The sequence below is a fragment of the Dreissena polymorpha genome, chromosome 10 (genome assembly GCF_020536995.1).
Source record: "Dreissena polymorpha isolate Duluth1 chromosome 10, UMN_Dpol_1.0, whole genome shotgun sequence".
Lineage (NCBI taxonomy): Eukaryota > Metazoa > Mollusca > Bivalvia > Myida > Dreissenidae > Dreissena > Dreissena polymorpha.
In genome coordinates, this window is record NC_068364.1 from 40,664,307 (window position 1) to 40,684,444 (window position 20,138).

Consider the following 20,138-nt stretch of genomic DNA (forward strand, 5'->3'; position numbering starts at 1 on the left):
TACATAACTTAAAAATCAAGTCAGACTTTCATTTCGGTCCATTGATATTTGACTAAATCAGCGGCCTTGGGCTTTTCTTAAAAATAACACTTCGGGAGATTTTTCCAAAACGCTTTCAGATACTGTCCAAGGCCCTAAACTTTGTCATATATCAATGGACCATAACTTTGTAGTTATTTTAAGCTCATCTGTCACTAAGTGACATAGTGAGCTTATGTGACCATGTGATGTCCGTTGTGCGTCCGTCCGTCTGTCAACAATTTGTTTGTGTAGACAGTAGAGGTCACAGTTTTCATCCAATCTTTATGAAATTTGGTCAGAATGTATATCTTGATGAAATCTGGGTTGGGATTGTATTTGGGTCATCTGGGGTCAAAAACTAGGTCACTAGGTCAAATAATAGAAAAACCTTGTGTAGACAATAGAGGTCACAGTTTTCATCCAAGCTTTATGAAATTTGGTCAGAATGTTTATCTTGATGAAATCTGGGATGGGATTGTATTTGGGTCATCTGGGGTTAAAAACTAGGTCACTAGGTCAAATTATAGAAAAACTTTGTGTAGACAATAGAGGTCACAGTTTTCATCCAATCTTTATGAAATTTGGTCAGAATGTTTATCTTGATGAAATCTGGGTCGGATTGTATTTGGGTCATCTGGGGTCAAAAACTAGGTCACTAGGTCAAATAATAGACAAACCTTGTGTAGACAATAGAGGTTACAGTTTTCATCCAATCTTTATGAAATTTGGTCAGAATGTTTATCTTGATAAAATCTGTATTGGGATTGTATTTTGGTCATCTGGGGTCAGAAACTAGGTCACTAGGTCAAATAATAGAAAAACCTTGTGTAGACAATTGAGGTCAGTTTTCATCAGATCTTATTGAAATATGGTCAGAATGTTTGTCTTGTTAAAATCTTGGTTGGGATCAAATTGGGTCATCTAGGGTAAAAACTAGGTCAATAGGTCAAAGTTTAAAAAAAACTTGTGTAGACAGTAGAGGTCACAGTTTTCATCAAAACTTAATAAAATTTGGCCAGAATGTTAATCTTGGTGAAACCTGGGTTGGGATTGTATTTGGGTCATCTGGGGTCAAAAACTAGGTCACTATATCAAATCATAGAAAATATTTGTGTAGACAATAGAGGTCATAGTTTTCATCTGATCTTTATGAAATATGGTCAGAATGTTTATCTTGATAATATCTGATTTTAAATCGTATATGGGTCATATGGGGTCAAAAATTAGGTCACTTGGCCAATTCTAGTAAAACCTTGTGTAGATGAAAGAGGTCACAGTTTTCATCACGTCTTAATGAAATTTTGTCAGAATGTATTAATTGATGAAATCTGGCTTGGGGTTGTATATGGGTCTGATAGAATTTAAGTTGATGTAGCAAGGTAAGTCAGGTGAGCGATTCAGGGCCATCATGGCCCTCTTGTTATAATAATTGTGGCTGTACCAATAGTATGTTTGGACTTGATCCATATTTGAATGAATATCCAGATGTCATATCACTACACAAGAACAGTTTAATTGAAATAAATCGTATAAACAGTATAAAGCATATTATAGCAACGCATTTTGGCATGTTTTGTGATTCACAAAGACATAAAATATATTTCTTATTAAACGAAAAACTCGAGTTTTACAACTCGCGTTTAAATTATATTGTCGGTCATCATCGTGTGCAAAATACGAATGTAATTCCAAATCGCGCCAGTGTTTTTTTTTATGGCAATTTCGGGGCCGATATTCGACCCCATTCCCCCCCCCCTCAAAAAAAGTATATATTTTTCCCCCATTTTGTAAAAAAATCCCCTAAAATTTTTTTTTTTTTTTTTTTTTTAGAAAGAACTGTATCATTATCATGACAAATATATCTCAAATTTATTTCATAAATAACTAACAAAGTATATAACTAAAATTTATATGATTTTTAATTATTATAAAGTGTTATATTAAATTAGATTAGTTTTTTCCAAATCAGTGGACTTTTCACATGAATTGCATTTTTCTCCCAAAATGGCCAGGAAAAGGCCTGATGTATCTATATTGTGTCAATATTTGTTGATAAAAACATTCCAATTTGGTCCATTATATTGATAAAAAATGCTCAAATTTGCCATTTAATCGATTAAAAAAAATCAATTCGACTCAAAATGGCTAAGAAAACTGAGACTGTGCATGAAGGCTGAACTGTCTGAAACTTATGTTGAAAAAATCATTGATATATATTTCAGAAAAAGGACAGACAATCTGCTGTGAATATTATATTCATACAAACATGTGTATTCATATAATAAATATTACATATAAAAGAGTGAATTTTTAATTTTCTCATTTTCCTAAAAAAACGACTCATTTTTTCCCCTTTGGACGGGCCCCGCAACCATGCCCCTAAAACTGAAAAAAAAACACTGCGCGCAAACGGTACATATGCATCTTCGTCTTGAATGAAAATGCTCCATGGTGGTTTCGCGATCGTGTTGGGACCGCGGGAATTGTACATGGAAACGATATGTGCAATAAATATATATAACAATAAAAAACAATATATAAGGTTGTAATATTTATGGTAAAATATAAAATACTTTGTTAAATTATGTTTTCTTTTTTAAATGAACTGTATTAGTCAGCACATGATAATATCAAACACACATAAGCAATGAAGCAAACACGATTAGTGAAATAATTTTGGAAAAGGGCAACTTTGAAGTATAAATGAAACACAAAGAGCATACTGATGTCATTTTTCAACCTTAAGCTACGTTCTTTAAAGGGGCCTTGTCACAGATTTTGGCAAGTATTGAAGCATGTCATTAAATGCTTTATATTGATAAATTTACACATTAGACCTAATATTCTGTAAAAAAAGCAATAATACAATTAAAAAATGTGCAAAAAAGGAACCCTCAACTGGGCTCGAACCACTAAACCCTGGAGTCCTGGAGTAAAAAGTATTCCGCTCATGCTATAAGTGGATGTTTTTTTACGTATATAAGTAATCCTCGTAGTTTCCCAAAATATAACGACAACAACAGAACATTCCAAATTATTCAATCGTTTCGCGTTGCAACGCTTTATAATTTTCAGGTCTTCAAATCGTCAAAAGATGCATATAATGGCTATTTTAGAGCATGGGAAATGTTCAGTATTACTATTTACTCACAAATATCATAACTAAAACGAAAATTTGCGAATCTGAAACAACTTTGTTTAATTTTGTCAATTTACCAAAACGTGAAAAGGCCCCTTTAATGACCGGCACAATTCATCTTACCCTGCTTATATAATTTAACGATCGTTTAAATCCAGCAAATAGTGACTGTTGTCTATGTTGATCGATATTAAAGCATTTGAAGAAGGTAACGTTACTTGCCATTCAATCAGACTGAATCCCGTTTCCATGTTAAATTCCCTTTAATGAATTCTTAAAATGAAATTGAAACTTGTTTTTTTATATTAAATACCGCAATTAACAAAAAAGAAAGTATTACTCGTTGATTATGTGTTTCAACATTTTATCTCGAACAGTCAATACGTCTATTTTGTTTCAGTTATTTATGCCTCTTATATTAATTTCAAGATATTGCTAACCGCGTAAATTGACGCTACCTGCTATATATAACTGCTGATTGCCTGGGCGTTAAAATACTATGTGAACACACCATTATTAACCCTTTGCATGCTGGGAAATTTGTCGTCTGCTATAATGTCGTCTGCTGAATTTCTAAAATTAGCATTTTCTTCGATTTTTTTTCAAAGAATACTATCAGAATAGCAAACAGTTTGGATCCATATGAGACGCCACGTTTTGTGGCGTCTCATCTGGATCCAAACTGTTTGCAAAGGCCTTTAAAATTCGGTTCCCGCACTGAAAGGGTTAAAATACGCTGTGTTCTAGTAATATCCTTGTTGGAGATGTTGAACGACTGTTGTTGATCTATTAGCTTTTGAGACCTTAGCGACAATTATTTTTGTTTTTCTTTATGTTTTATTTCCGCGGTCCCGTTTTTAAATCGGCTCTTTAAACTCAATGACAAACGACCATCCGTCTATACACTTTATTTAGTAATGTTGCCTTATTTGATCGAATGGTTTTTATTTCACAGTATTTTAACGTATAATAAGGGGAACACAGATACTCCTTTACTATTTAGCCGCGTTAGGTTAAACAACTGAACCAGCTGTTATCAGTGATGCATAGGCAAAAGTGTAATTTTTCACCCATGGTAATACTGTACGATTACTACATTAGTATCGTATTGTAGCTGTCCGCCATTAACTTATACATTATCACGGGTTGGTTGCAATCAAGCAACATAACTCTATACTCCCAAGGCATCACCATGTGATTATATTTGTGACTAACAGCTCTAGCTGTGTTTCCCATTCGATGGCGTTTGGGAATATAGAAACAATATAATGTTACAAAGTACTGGGATAAATAACTTTATGGAATGTTCGATTTTTGCCGTTCGTTTCTTCACAAACATATGGCCCGGGTTCATTTGAACCACGTAGAAAAAAAAGCAAAATATGTGTTCACTACCTGACTGCTAATAACTTAAACATGAAGAAGCCATTTTGGACAATTACTCTATTTTGCAAGATATTTAAGTGGTAGATATTTGTGTTCGTGCGTAATTATCTAATCGACACTTAAGACTCAGTTTTAATTCGTGTCTGAATAAGTGCATGCGACTAACATCGTTACAGATTAATATTGAACTTCTGTCGTCCGAAGTTTCAAAATGAAATATATATCTATCATGTTCAACTAGTTCTTGTATAGAGAATTTGATACCAATAATTATGGTTTTCAGAATATCATTGAATTGTTAAATGGTAATTTAATAGAAATGCAAATTATTTTATTTCTATTATGTTAATATAACGTGTAAATATGATCTAAATACTTTTAGCAAAGTATGTGACTTATCTAGTACGTTTATTGTGTGCGTGATTGTTTGGACGTGGCTAATTTGCCTATTTAAGGGACCGCATGGGTTGATAAGGATTCTGTGCTAGTGCTGCTGAGTGTGTAATCTTCATGGGACGCAAGATGGTGTTCTGTTATTTGTACCATATGATAGTATGTCTTGTTTTAGCAGTTATATAGCTGGTAGCATATTCATTTTGTTAACTCTCTGCTCATTAAGTTGCATTTAGGTGTCCGTAACTAATGAGTATTTAAATTCTCAGTGGAACAAATTAATATGAACGTATAATACTGTTCAATTTCTATAACAATCTTATGATATATATATTTAGTTGCAAGTAAATGTTGTTTAAATAGTTTTATTGTGTCTGGTTTTGAATATAAAGGACAATTAAATACACCGATTTTTTAACCCTCAATTTGTTGGTGGAGAGTAAAGCTTTAACCATGGTATTAACTTATTAACAGGTAACCATGATTATATTTTATGCTGGAATATTATTTTTTTATTTTGATTCCATTGTATCACTTAAGAATACGAAAATAAACAGTTCTGATTATTACGTAATATAGTTAGGGCCATCGTGTTCAAACATTAAAATCCAGAGGGCGACAATGCAATAGTGCGATAGTACGATGGCAACAATGCGATAGTACCATAGCGACAATGCGATAAAACGATGGTGACTATTTTTAATTTGATAACATATGTCGTGGATACTTAATTACATCCGTAATCTCGATAAAGTAATGACGATGCTCGTAAACTTTTTCCTCTTTGGAACCGCCTGTTGTAAAAGTAACGTTTAACATAGTTGTAAACAATACAACTTTCTGAAATTACGTCTTACATTTGACTTTTAATTATTATGTACTAATTTCCTCTATAGTACACAGATACAAACCATGTAACAATATGTAAAAGTGACTTAGATCTCCAGAATTCATCTTTATTCCACATATCATATATTATCAAGATAAAATATTAGACGGTCAAGATTGATTGCCGCAGTCAAACAAGCAATAGTAAGGTAAATTGTGTTTGGGTTGCAATAATTGTATTCCGTCTATTTGAACAATAAGACCAGCAAGCTTTTAACCAAAGGTTCCAACCTCGCTGGCGTTTTGTGATTGTGTTTGTTATATTCAAGTTGGGTGTATAACGTTCAAGATTACTAAGGATTAGTGTCATAAATCTGTCCAATAAAATGGCAAGACGTTAAAAAGATCTTTCATGGTATAACTTTCTGCTGTTGAGTATTACCTATGCATTTGGTATGCATGCATTAAAAATCTTATTTGATATAGAAAATCTGTTGGTGATACAAATTACAAAGCAGCGCTTTCCCAACTTGTTTATTACGCATATTTTTAAAAGATTAACATTGTTCATCCAACTACATGCCCGTGTCTTGCAATGTCTTAAACGACTTGATGATATTTAAGAAATAATTGTGTTTCTATGGGCATGTTATGTCGTAAATACGTTGTTTAAGATGAAACATAAGAATACAAATAGCATTTATATTATACATTTCAATTTATTTAAAGGCATGGATTTTATACAAATGCGCTCAGACTCAGATACAATATTTAACGTTAAAGTGGGCGAACTATTTACAATTACGAACCTTGAAACACACATAAAACTGGACACACCATGTACTAGCGTTTGATTGGAAGTTTAAGAAGACACTATATTTTAAAAAGCTGGATTATCGATACTGGTATTATGATTTAGATATCTACTTACGTTAAATGGCGATTGGTGATGCTGGTATTATGATTTAGATATCTACTTACGTTAAATGGCGATTGGTGATGATTTTATTTCGACGACTATTCGCCCAATTCTCCTTTATCACTCATTCAAGAAAAGCAGGTGTCCGTTATAAGCAGAGGTGTGTGCGCTTTGAAGATAAAACAAGTAGATAGTATTTGCTTGCTTAAGAGGTAATTAATAACTGACCGCATTGATTGAGCTGACAAAGTGAATCGTCGGAAGATTCAACAAACAACATTTTCAAAAATATCTGTGGACAAAAAATATAAATGGACATTCAAAGGCAATGAAATTGAAATAGTCAGTAACTTTAATTATTAAGGTATCGTCCTATCTAGTGGCGGATCATACATACCAGCCACAAACACCTTGTATGGTAAAGCGACAAGAGCAATGAATAGATTGTTCTCTATAACAAAAGAGATGGAAGTCCCAATTAATATCATGTTCAAGTTATTCGATTCCTATGTTGTGTCAATTTTGAATTATAATTGTGAAGTATTGGGGTCCAAAACTGCCAATAATATTGAACGTGTTCACATGATATTTTGTAAAAGATTATTAAATGTAAAGATGTCAACTAATTCATTGTCATTGTATGCGGTAGTTGGTCGTTTCCCTTTAATCATTGGACGTTATTTAAGAATTGTTAAATAATTTCTAAAACTTTATCAAACAAAGCAAAGTAACTGTATTCTACACACTGTTATAATTTATGCAAAGACCAGAAATTGCTTATAGAAAAAATACAGTGAATTGGTCATCAAAAGTGCGCGATATTCTTAACCACTCAGGATTTGGAGATGTATGGTTATTCCCTGAATCTATAAATATCGAAAAATTCATCCCTTTATTAAAAATAAGATTGCCAGATCAGTATGTAGCTAAATGGAGGACTACCATTGATTCTTCAACGTCGTTAAATATGTATAAAGAATTAAAACCTACATTCGACAGTTCGCCGTATTTAGATATAATTGAAAATAAAAAACTTAGAAGGATTATTGACAAAATGCGTCTCTCATCCCATAACTTGTTAATTGAAACAGGCAGACATCATAATATTGACCGGAACGAAAGAATATGCCCCATGTGTAACTGTAACGATATCGAAGATGAGTAACATGTCATACTAATATGTCCGCAATACCTAGAAGAAAGAGTCAACTATATTCCAAAATTCAATTATTCTATTCTGGTTCTACGCTGTTTGCCAAGGCCATATTTCTAGACGCAAGGCATACATGGATTTATGATGATGAGCCTACAATTAAATATCAGACTATGCAACATGATAGGTTCGCATCTGTTACTCGACACCGAGACAATAAAAAAAATTAATTGTCACGAATTGCAGCATCTCTGCAGACATGCTGATGCATTATTCATTACCTTTGAGGGATTAGAGATGATGCATTCATGGACATTCTATCCAAATCGAATTGAACTGCGTTAGTTTGTACAAGGAAGCATTTACAAGTTAAAAAATGTTTGCTGTAGATAACCGCGACATTTAATTGTTTACTGGTGATATATATTTTGAAATAATTGACATTAGTTGTTGTTCAGCTTTATAAGATTTTTTATAATAATTTATAAACTACACAGAACACTTTCTTACTACAAGTAAAACAAATAACAAAGTTAAGTATTTAATGCAAACAGCACGACTGTTAATTATAGATCACATGTGTCAATTGTTTGATGAAATAAAATGAAGAAAAAAATGCCACAATTACATAATTTAAAAACTTTACGTATAAACGGAAAAAATATACATACGTGATGGTTATAATAACAAAGTCACCTGTGTATTAAAACTCTCAATCCAATATAATTTTGTGATATAAAACCTCTAAAAATTCCTCATTGTTGTATAAATTATGTATTGCTTAATCGCAATTAGAAAGGAGTCGCTATATTTCCGATTTAGAGTAAAGCATGCTATTGCGGCCGTGTACTCCTTTGATGTATATCTGAATTTCAAATGACAGTATGAACTGCATTCTGTCTCCCCAGATCTAATCAATTAATTGAAGTTCTGCTTGATTCAAAGTTATTAAATATTTAAATACAATTTCATTATTGATGTTTTAAATTTAGAAGAAATCCGATTCATCGTTAAAGTTTAGAACGCATTTTTGTGTACCGCAGTAGTTAGAGTATTCGGCATCTAATGCGCGTAGGGCGATTTTGAATCCATTAAAAAGCGTATTTTGTATTATTTGAATCAGTTATTTACACAATGTTACAATGAAATATCTCAAGCAGTGTTACTAAGTACACCATAGGCATGGTATGTTCTTGCAAAGTGTTGTCCTAACTATGGGCAGACATGTGTCCATTAGTGGTAAGAGGAGTGTACGAACAATGAAACGGAAGCTGGTGTGTTTTAGACAGAGTGATAAATAATGTAGTGTATTATTTCAATAAATGAATCAGATCTCTTTAGAAACGTTGATAATTTGAGATGCAGTGATGTGTTTTAATATTATTGAGCGTTATAGTTATTTAAGGCATTATTTTACATTTCGTCTCGACTACGCGATTATTTGCATATATAACGTATAAGGTATATTTATGTTGAAAATAATACATTATTAATGGTTTAACATGTTATGAAGCTATTTACTCTGCTTCTGGTTTAAAATCGCGTGCTCTTTTTACTTTCTTATGCACAATGTATGAAACAGAACATAACATTTAGGTGCTTGAATGTAAATGCAAACTTTTTGTATTACAATCTGTGCCGACAAATGGAAGTAAAAAGTATAATAGAGACAGAGACGTTTTCAAATCTACGTCCATTGTTCGTCACCTTAGAATTACAATATTTGGATGCAAATAAGAACAAGTAAACGTCAACAAGCTCATTCCTGCAGCTACCTTTGGAAGCATTTACAGTTATTTGTGTTATTGTGATAACTGATTTACTCTGTATTCAATGATGGATGTTCATATGTGGGAACAAGGCCTTGCATATTGCCGAACACTGATTTTCAGATCAATTACTTTACTTGCAATTTTGCGATTCCAGTGTGCCTAATCGATAATTGTTTTGTATATGCTGTTCAAACATTGGCACATTTTTCTGCCTTTAAACGGGATTTAAATCACAACCATTCAATTAAATATTACACCATTGCTCGTTTGCTGTTTAATTTCAAGACTACTGTTTGACGGATGTTCAGAACTCAACTCTGTCGGATTGACGATGATTTTAGTGCATTCGATTTGCTGCGGATAATTACGGGAGCATTAGTCTTGCTGAAAATCATGACTTTGCGTCTCGCATTAAAATAACAAAATGCAAATTTCTCAAAATTGTATTTAGTTGCACTTACATGTAGCTGTTGCCATTTGAGTTAAATAACAGGCATAATTTATTTACAATAAAAGATCAGTGTGTGTTGTGTATAGCACGTTTAATTGTTTAAAAAACAAACGACTTCATTAATTGTTAAAACAGCACTTCTAAAACCTTGATATTCAATGTATTGCGTGGCGGTTTATGTACATCGACATATATTAAGCTCTCTGGAAATTGTCTTATAAGATATTAACAGCGCTTGTTAAACACTATCATAAGTAAATTGTATAAAGAAGGATTGGTAATGAATTGTTGTCAAGGAATATTTAGTTTGAATCGCGCTGAGTTCATGACCAAACATCGTTAGTATTTTAGGGATCCGCGTGAGTTGTAAGTCCTACCGTGTCGAGTGCACAATTTTGGTGCACATAACCTTAAAGAATGTTTAACATTAATTTATGTTAATTTAGTTACTCGGTAATATGCAAATGAGTGGTTAATTTGTTCAACGTGTGCATGTATTGTCTTGTGGTGGAAAAGTGTTCTTAACAATATTTTCCAACTGATTTCGTACGATGCTTAGAACAATCGGTGTTTTTATGCTTTTAACATTTGCTGCCCTAAATTTCTGCCACATCGCAACAATCAGTTACGTATTGAAAGATTTCAGACAATATGTTGGCATTTTCCAGCATCCATTGATTGAACTTTGTGACACATTTAGCATAAATACACGAGATGTACAAAGAAATTGAGATATTTCTTATGAAATTACTAGTTTCGCTGCCAAACACGTTGGCTGACGTTCGGACTTTGTCTGATAATATGTTACGCCAAGTCTTCTTCGCAAATGTCTTTTAAAGAATGATAATAGTAATGGTGTACAAAGCATATATTTCGGACCGAGAACCGTCTTGATAGGATAGTTTGTACAAAAAATAGTGTTATTACCGAATATAACAAGTATACATTTATATCATTTTATTGTTTATGGTGTAACTGCAATTGAATTCCCATGAGATGTAACATCAGAATCGTGGCCTAATCTGTTGTTTAATATGGCATTTAAAAAACACACAGCTCCAACATGTTTGTGTGCGTAAAATTCACACGAGCCTTTTGGAAACAAAAATTTTAATTATGTTTGTGTGTGCTTGTTTATTTTCCGTTCTTTTGTAGCAAGTAGAATAAGTTTACGCGTAAACATAATTATCGCATAGAAAAAAATCACAAGCTCCAGTTGTCTACTAATGTTTTCTTACATATGTTGACATGTTTTCATATCGTCGATATGAAATTTGAATTATAGTTTATTTGGGTTTTTTCCGACAGTCAATCAAGTACTTAATGTATGCGTTAACTTGTGTTTTCAAACAGCAACACAACAGATATTCGATTCTGATATGTATATATATATATATTTTTTTTTTTATCTATTTATAATATCATGACCAACCGATTCATATAAATATGCTCATGTACGAACAGTCCCTCGCGAATATGTTGTGCGTGTATTAACATAATTGCAATTCATAAAAAAAATGTATAACATTCTCATTTAAGAGATTTGATATGGTGTTTAAGGTGTTTGGTGTTAATAAATATAGCCGTATGCATCGGAATGCGGCTATGGGATGCATTTGCAAATGACCGCCTTTTTCCTGATATCGTAACTTGCAAGTACACTATACTAACACAATACTCTACTAAGGATTTTATATTTATCTAACTTCAGCCCCATGCCTCGGTTATTTCTGTGCCTTCCACGCCACCTGTTTGGTAAATGAAACAACGCAAACACCGTACTGCAAATGTCTCGAATCATGTGTCGACAGTCTGGAGTTTCCGGTATGCGGTTCAGACGGACGAACGTACGCGAGTTCCTGTCACATTGAGCTACACAGCTGTACCTCACAGCGACGCATCAAACTGCAGTATGAAGGACCTTGCAACGGTAAGTGGGTCGCATGTATGTGCGAAGTGATAGCAAGGTGTTCAAGCGCAATAGAATTCATCGCCCACAGGCAACACGATGAACACTGTGCGAATCGCATCTTTTGAGGGGAAAATACCTTAAAAGTATTTATATTCTGAGGCACGTAATTTTTTTGTAATTTTTTTTCAAAAAATGACGTTTGGTGGACTCCTTAATTCGTGAATTTCTGATTTCTGGAAACCGGAGATTTTGGTATCGGTCACTTTCTGATTAGTTAGTGTTAAACTCGTTGAGAGGTAAATCAGTACATCAAAGAAAATTACTTTCACTCTAAAAATATGATGACAGAGGAATTTTTTTTCCGAATTTTATTGTTCGTATTTCTATTATGTTGAATCAGAAATATAACAACGAATGTAACATTAGAAGGACATTATACTGTTTCTTTTAACGACATGTTAACAAACATTTAAGCATTCGTCTTGAAGATTCGTATCATTTTATCTAACGTATGTTTTGAAAGGGACGTTATAACTATATGGACAAGATCTTCTCTATCAAGAGTTGTCTGCGATTCATTATCCGGATATGTATTAACGATATATCGTTATGAAAGTTTCACTATAAATTATTTTTGTTTAAAATTGTTTTAAAATTTATATCTTGTACCATAGACGTAGATAGGGTCTTTTTAATGTGTTAATGAAAATTTATATCAATACAAATGTATTTAAAACCGGGTTTATATGATCAAATCCCTTACTCGCACAAGATGAGCATTTTATTATAGACTTACGGTATAAATGTTCTGGCTAAAATTTGTGAGTATATCGACTGTTGTATTACAATGCTCGACAGGCAATCTGTATTTAACGTTTCGGTATTCGATAGCTGGGAAAGCGGACTGCTGTTTTGACTCCTGTCTGGTAAATATCCGTACTGTTCCAAGCGACTATGCGGAGCACCCCGTTCTATTTTTTAGACAGAAACGAAAACATTTGAGCCCCGTTCTGAGAAAACTGGGCTAAATGCATGTGCGTAAAGTGTCTTCCCATATAAACCTGTGAAGTCTCCACATGCTAATCAGGGACGACACTTTCCTCTTTTATGGTATTTTTAGTTTTAAGGAAGTCCCTCCTTACCGAAAATCAAGTTTAGGCGGAAAGTGTCGTCCTTGATTAGCCTGTTTATCTTAAAGTAGTTTGTATTAAAGGACCATTATAGTTATGTCATGTTTCGGTGAGTTGAATAACAGTTATTGATTGTGTTTAACAACAACAAGTTTAACAACAAGTTTATTTAAATACATCCAGAACGCAATAAAAACAAATGGACATAGTGAGCATTCAGTTTTACTAAGTAAATAGTTTATAAATAAACAAAGTAAAAATACATTTCACTGAAAAAAAAAACATCCATGTATTATGAAATACTGGGTTTTATATTTATAACTATCGATAGTATATATGTTTATGTTTCATTGAAAAGATAATGCTGACAATTGATTAAAACAACAACAACAACAAAACAAACACACATGCAAATACTATTTAACTGACGGTGAAGCGACAGTTTAACACATGCATATGTCAACACGGAACATAATTTTTATGTATTTATATTATTTACTAAAAATGGTTTATATATGAAACAACATTGTTTTTGTAGCAACGTTTGATTTTCAGTTGTTAGTAACTTCATAAACTTGTGCATGTGAGGTGGGTGTCTGTAATACAACGGTATATCCTGAGATCTTAATTCTGAATACATCCTACACTAAAAAACAATATGAAATTCATCTTTTTATATAATACACACATTACACTTTGTATCGCCTATAGGAACGGAAGAATTGAATCTGAGCCGTGTTGTAAATCTTCTGCCGTGTTGCCAAAATAATAATATAATCAGCATAAAGTAAAAAAAATAATTTTAAAACGCATTGACATCAATACCTTCTATTGTATTATAAGATTCTGACTCTTAGACATATTTAAATACATGGAAGATAAAAATGGAGGTAAACATTCACCCTGTCTCACTCCAAGCATGCATTCGTAGATGTAGCTATCACTAAATTCGTTACAGTGTTTGACTTTGGACTTAATTGCGTTATACTCGTACATCGACCTTATTATATCCTATATATATGACTCCGATGTGTAACATCGCAATCCATCACTGATCATCAGCCAATAAAAACTAACATGCCTAAGTTTATCAATCGTAAGCTCAGTTCTTGCATAACATGAACTTATGGGCACCAGCTATACAAAGTACATCAAGAGGTTCATAGTTGAAGGGGCTACATATTATACAGCCTTTTTAACATTTAAAGGGAGAGAATATTTGCATGTTATACAACAAATACACACAATAGTTTAACATTGAGAGCATAGGAAAAACATGCAATATTTTAGTGTATAGAGAAGCAAAGACGTAGAACATGTTTAACATTAAAATATACGTCACCGTCATGTATTATTCACTGTAACTCATGGAAAACAAGAGTGTCATACTCATTATGCATACAAATAGATGCAACACGAATGAGTAAATGCTCTTTTACCCTGACGACAGCCCTTGTATATATGACCCCCTTATACTATAATCAACATTATATTCGAACCGTGCTATGTGAAAAGGGAGTTTAATGCATGTTTGTAAAAGTCCACACAGGCTAATCAGGGACAACACTCCGCACAAGCTAATCAGGGACGACACTTTCCGTATTAACTTGATTTTTGCTAAGAAGAGACTTTCTTGAAACGAAAGATATCATAAAAGCGGAAATTGTCTTCCCGGATCAGACGCTGTGGACTGCCCAAGCTAAACTGGACCGACACTTTACGCACATGAAATAAACCCCATATGTCTTTTGAAATGTTTGTGCATTTTGTACGACGACATTATGAAAAACAAAACGACCATTGAACAACACGAGCAATATAAAATCCTACACACTGATCATTGACGCGTAGATAGCAAACAGTGATATTGTCTGAACAGAAAATAATATCGCTTGCCACAATTATCGCAACGTTGCGATTTTTATATCAAAGATAAAATGTCTGGCTCATGCAACAACGTTCCTTTTATCAACGCATCAACTCGATATGTTCATAGCTATTATGGCTTTCTAATTTTGATCATTGGCTTACACATCAGCGATTGCGGATCTATCGATTGTCCTGCATGACGCCAAAACCAACAGCGACGCCGTCAGTACTGCTTTCCTAATATCGCCGCATGTGAGGCTATGCGCGAGCAACAAAGTATTGGAATGTTGTCCCACAGGAACGTAAGGCACACCGCGCGTTGATTGTTTAAATACAGTCAAGAAGATAAAATACGGCGTCCATATAACTGGAATGTTTGATATAATCAATAGCCGCAAGCTTAGATGGGAAGTCTTATTTCTGGAAATGTGAACATGATAGAGCGGTCTTGCGCAGCTTTCGTTGTAATGCATCGAATATGTATCCATTGTTATAAAAGCTAACTTGTTAACATATCGGATGGTAGACGCAGTACATTTCATATATATTTAAATGGGAATATAAGCGTTTTATCAGTGATTCTTCAAACCATACGCATAGCGTGGAAGTTATTGTTAATCTTCGGATTAAAAAATACATGTGGTATCAATACATTGGTCGTCAACTGCTGAAGCGGTAAAACTCACCTTAGTTTGGAATAACATGTCTTATTGATACTTGAGAAAATGTATTCAAACTCATATAATTTACTTTTTGAACGCACGGAAAGACGAAGTAACCAGAAGGTTGATTGCGAAGGACATAGCATCAACCGAAAAAGAGACAACATTAAACGACCTATGAAACACGCGCTAAATAAGATCCTACGAGACTTGTTTTGCTCAAAACCTGAATACACGTTGCTATTTATAGTAACATTAGTGCATATCATACTTCCTGTTTGTGACGGTTGCTATGCATTCCCTCCTGGCAAGCGCAATCCCTGCGAAAATGAAACCTGTCATTATGGCGCTATTTGCGTAATATCTAAGGATGGCTTATCAGCTAGGTGCCAATGCGAGGAGACATGCTACGATTACGGTGACAGTTTCGGGAGTAAGCCAATATGTGGAAGTGACGGCAAGGACTACAAGAACAACTGTGAAATGAAACGGGCTTCTTGTATAAGTCTTACGAAAATCGTAGTCAAATATTACGGCAAATGTGGTAAGTTGATGAAATATATTTTTTTGAACATTTAAGGACCCAAATATGGCTTATTATAAGTGCATTTATTGGTATATAAATTTATCAATGCGTTAAACGTTAAAAAGTTATGCAATTTTACATAGCTAAAAAACTAAAACCAACTTAAGCAATTCAACTTTTTTAATCTATCGTATGCAAAACTTTCCCTGCAACTTTGCAAACTATCGTTAAAAACCCCATTCCCGGCGAATCATTTACTTATTTAATAAATCTTAAGACAGTTGCACAAAAGCTTTTAAGTGCGTTTAACGACAGCCCACCTACGATCAAATGTGAATAATTGATACCAAAGGGACTGGAAGACTTGGTAAAATACTTTAATGTTCATCGATTTGCCGCCACAGCGTTCCGCAAAATCACATAACTGGATTTAGAGGGCTTCAAGAGATTCGGTGAGTATGCGTCTGCGACAATGCTTAAATCGATAACGGTCGTGGTGGTATTGCATCGATTATCGTGTGCTGCGATGTTTTGAAAGGGACATTGTCTATCTAAGCTTTTATGGAAACTTTAAAAGACATACTTTTTAGAACATGCTTGAAGTGTTTTTATCAAAAACACATGTATGATGCATGTATCATGAAAAATTATTGTTCAAGTGTTCATGTATGTATCATGTAAAAAGAATGTAATGTTTTATAACTTTATGAGAGTATTTTTGTACACCATTTCTGTATTAAAATGTAAACAAAACATGACTTTAATTGTTTTCATGCTAGATGTATACTTAACATTCGTCTTGTGTTGTTACTTTCTTTATTTAAATCACTTTATCTTTGAAAATTATCAGTATTTTTGTTTTATTGCATATATAATAATGTGAACTATAACAAAAGTATATTTTGTATGGTCACAAAACATAAAGTTAAACCCGGAAAAGAATGTATGGCTCAAAATATGCTTAAACCGCATTCAACAACCCTTAGTTACGCCATACCAAACATGTTTGATCTAATGAAATATTTAATTTAATAACAATTGTAATGCAGGCTATATTATCAACAAACACTCAAACGAAAATTGTTTTGAATGATGCAAAATGAATGTCAATATATGGTTATTTGTTTAATGTAATACATTGAACATAAAATGTGTATTGTTTACGTGTTCCATTACATATGAGTAAAATTTATTAGTAACACTTATATTTAATTGAACTACTTTGTTTTTTCTAACAACTGGAAATAATCAACACATTCATAAATATACACTTAAAATAGCATTTTTAAAATATGTTATGTATAGTTTAATTTATAAAAGGCTGTTGATGGTTCAATATATATGTTTGGTAACATAACTAATAGCCGCCAAAATGGTCAGAAGATAAGTTCTGTTTTATATTAATTTACTTTATTTCCACGTTTGCGATTTTGATGGTCAATGCTTTCAAACGTGGGCTTAAAGCATCAGCAAGGTTTTTAAGTTATGTAAACTTATAGAAACTATGACCGCGAATTTAATATTGTTATTGTTAAACTATGGATTGTTTTTTATCCTGTGTTATAAATGCATTTGGCGTTTACTTGCCTTTATCAATAAAAATAGATTAAAACACGTTTCTCTTTCTTGAAAATGTTTCTAGAATCTCGTATTTTCTATATTGATCAGTCGTTGCATTTACAGATGTTTTAAATTTTAAACACAACGTCCAAATTTTGCTTCATTTATGCTCAGATCCGTGTGACGGAATCAAGTGCGAGGGCAACCAAGTGTGCAAACTGGATAGGGATCGGAAGCCGTCGTGTTCCTGTGAGAGCAACTGCCCCGCCGTGGTGTCGCACGTATGCGGTAGTGATGGACAGACGTATAGCAACGACTGTCTACTGAAGAAACAGGCGTGCACCAGTGGCCGAGAATTACTGGTCGTTTATGATGGCAAATGTAGAGGTACGTATTTAACGTAATGCACTGTAAAGTACATTGTGAATGGGTAAGAGTTTACTATCACATGCTGCGCATTATTAACCGCTCTGTACATGCTGTATGTAATGTAACGTTACTTACTATATATAATAGCGTGTATATTAAGTTTTCTAGGTCTAAGTACTTTATATAATATATCATACATTAAATAATTTAGTCGCAGATATGCTATGTTATGTAATAGATACGATATGATGTAGGGATAATATCTATATATTATATATTGCATTAAATCTGCTGACTATAGCTTATCAACCACACAAACGAACTGTATAATTTCTGAAGCATGCGTGCGAACACAGCAACTATGTGTTCGCATTGTATATTAATATTTTTATAAAAAACATAGTTTATGACTTTTATGATAAGCTAATTTAGGCATATTTTACAATATAGTCGGGGATACGCATAAGCATCGAGCTATGCATACGGTAATACTTTATTTTGACAGTATTTTCTTATTTTTGCCAATTAAACATCCCCACATTTTGGTACGCGTGATAATACAAGTCTTAAATGTAAATACGGGATATGTTTCATAAATGCTTAACAAGGTATAGTTATGTTACTCGAACTACCTATGCATTTTTGAAATCTCTTTTATGGTGTATTGTACATCCTCTATACAAGCTATGATTAAAGCAGTACATAGAGCCTTTGTATTGTTTTAACGTGAAATACTGATACAATCACGTAACTGTTTGCTATCGTCCAGATCGTGACGACCACGTGTTCCATACGGGAGGTCATGGTAACATTGCAATGTGACCGAATGTTATAGACGCGGGAATGTGATATTGAAATTTACGGCAGTACTATTTAAAACCTTGATGTTTGAATTTTTACTAAGTGCATGGACTGTTTCGACAATTAACAATAAACGCCCTTTTTACTAAAAATGTCTTAACATACTGCGCAGATAATAACTGGTCCTTTATATTTTAAAACGCTGATTGATGATGTTTCACAATGATACATACATGTTTTTAATTTATACAGTATTGTTATAATATTATAAACAAATTATGTGATTATCGTTGAAATTGCAAGTCAAACACACTCTTTAAGATGATGATTGGCGATGTTTCGAAATTGCACGAAATTTATTTCATATCTATTGGCCTTACACTATATAAAAGGGGTTCGATGCATATGGGAACAGTGTCGTCCAAGATTAGCCTGTGCAGGCCACCGAGGCTAATCTGGGACGAGATTTTTCGTTTAAATAAATTCTCTTCTTAGCAAATCTCCAGTTTAGGCGGAAAGTGTCGCCCATGAATAGCCTGTGCGGACTGCACATGCTAATATGGGACGACACTTAACGCACATGCATTAAACCCTCTTTTGACAGAGCGCGACCCAATTTATTGCGATAAAACGATACAAAGCCCTACAATAAATAGCAAGACAAACTTCACAGCTTCACTTGCTTATCGTTGAAATGTATAATCAAACACACGCGTAACAGCTCATCGGAAACAACAACAGTATTACTGCTGCCGTTAGTTTCATATATAATAGATTTGCCTGATACTTTTCTAGACGTGCCTTTTCTCTTGGGTCGAATGCTGATGTAAATGTTGTTTTCTCTTTACGGCTGGTTGTTCAAAAACATTGTAACGGCGCCAATGACATATTGAAAATCCTTTCTTGGTGTATTGATTTCCCGTTAATTTCCTTTCTGTGAGTTTGCTGAGAGGCATCAGGGCCAGTTTTATGGAGCTAGACGTTTTTTAGTCAGTGTGTGTGTGTGTGTGGTATAGGTTAGCAATGAACGTTCGCATTATCATGGTATATGTGGAATGTTGTTACTGCGTGTACATCAACGTACATCCGATGTACAGTCAATATACACGGTGCTCCTGATGTCGATGTAGCGACTTAGCGCTTCTTAAGACTTTAATATATATGTATGTGTAAATAAATGTTTATATATAATTGCATGGTATTCTTTGTTGTTAAAATACACATAGTCTTACATTTGATATTATATA

General features: G+C 33.5%; 1 protein-coding gene across 6 annotated transcripts in view; it reads left to right on the top strand.

The window, feature by feature from the left end:
- Positions 1–20,138, top strand: part of LOC127847645 (agrin-like) — a 153,938-nt gene that overhangs the window by 96,479 nt on the left and 37,321 nt on the right. For 4 of the 6 annotated variants that reach the window (XM_052379681.1, XM_052379685.1, XM_052379682.1 and 1 more), the window contains exons 3-4: positions 11,774–11,992; positions 17,896–18,108. In XM_052379681.1, coding sequence (XP_052235641.1) covers positions 11,774–11,992; positions 17,896–18,108 — 432 coding nt within the window. Of the gene's footprint in view, positions 1–11,773; positions 11,993–15,658; positions 16,180–17,895; positions 18,109–20,138 lie in introns of those variants that run through there. The other 2 variants (XM_052379686.1, XM_052379687.1) reach the window with 2 other exon arrangements.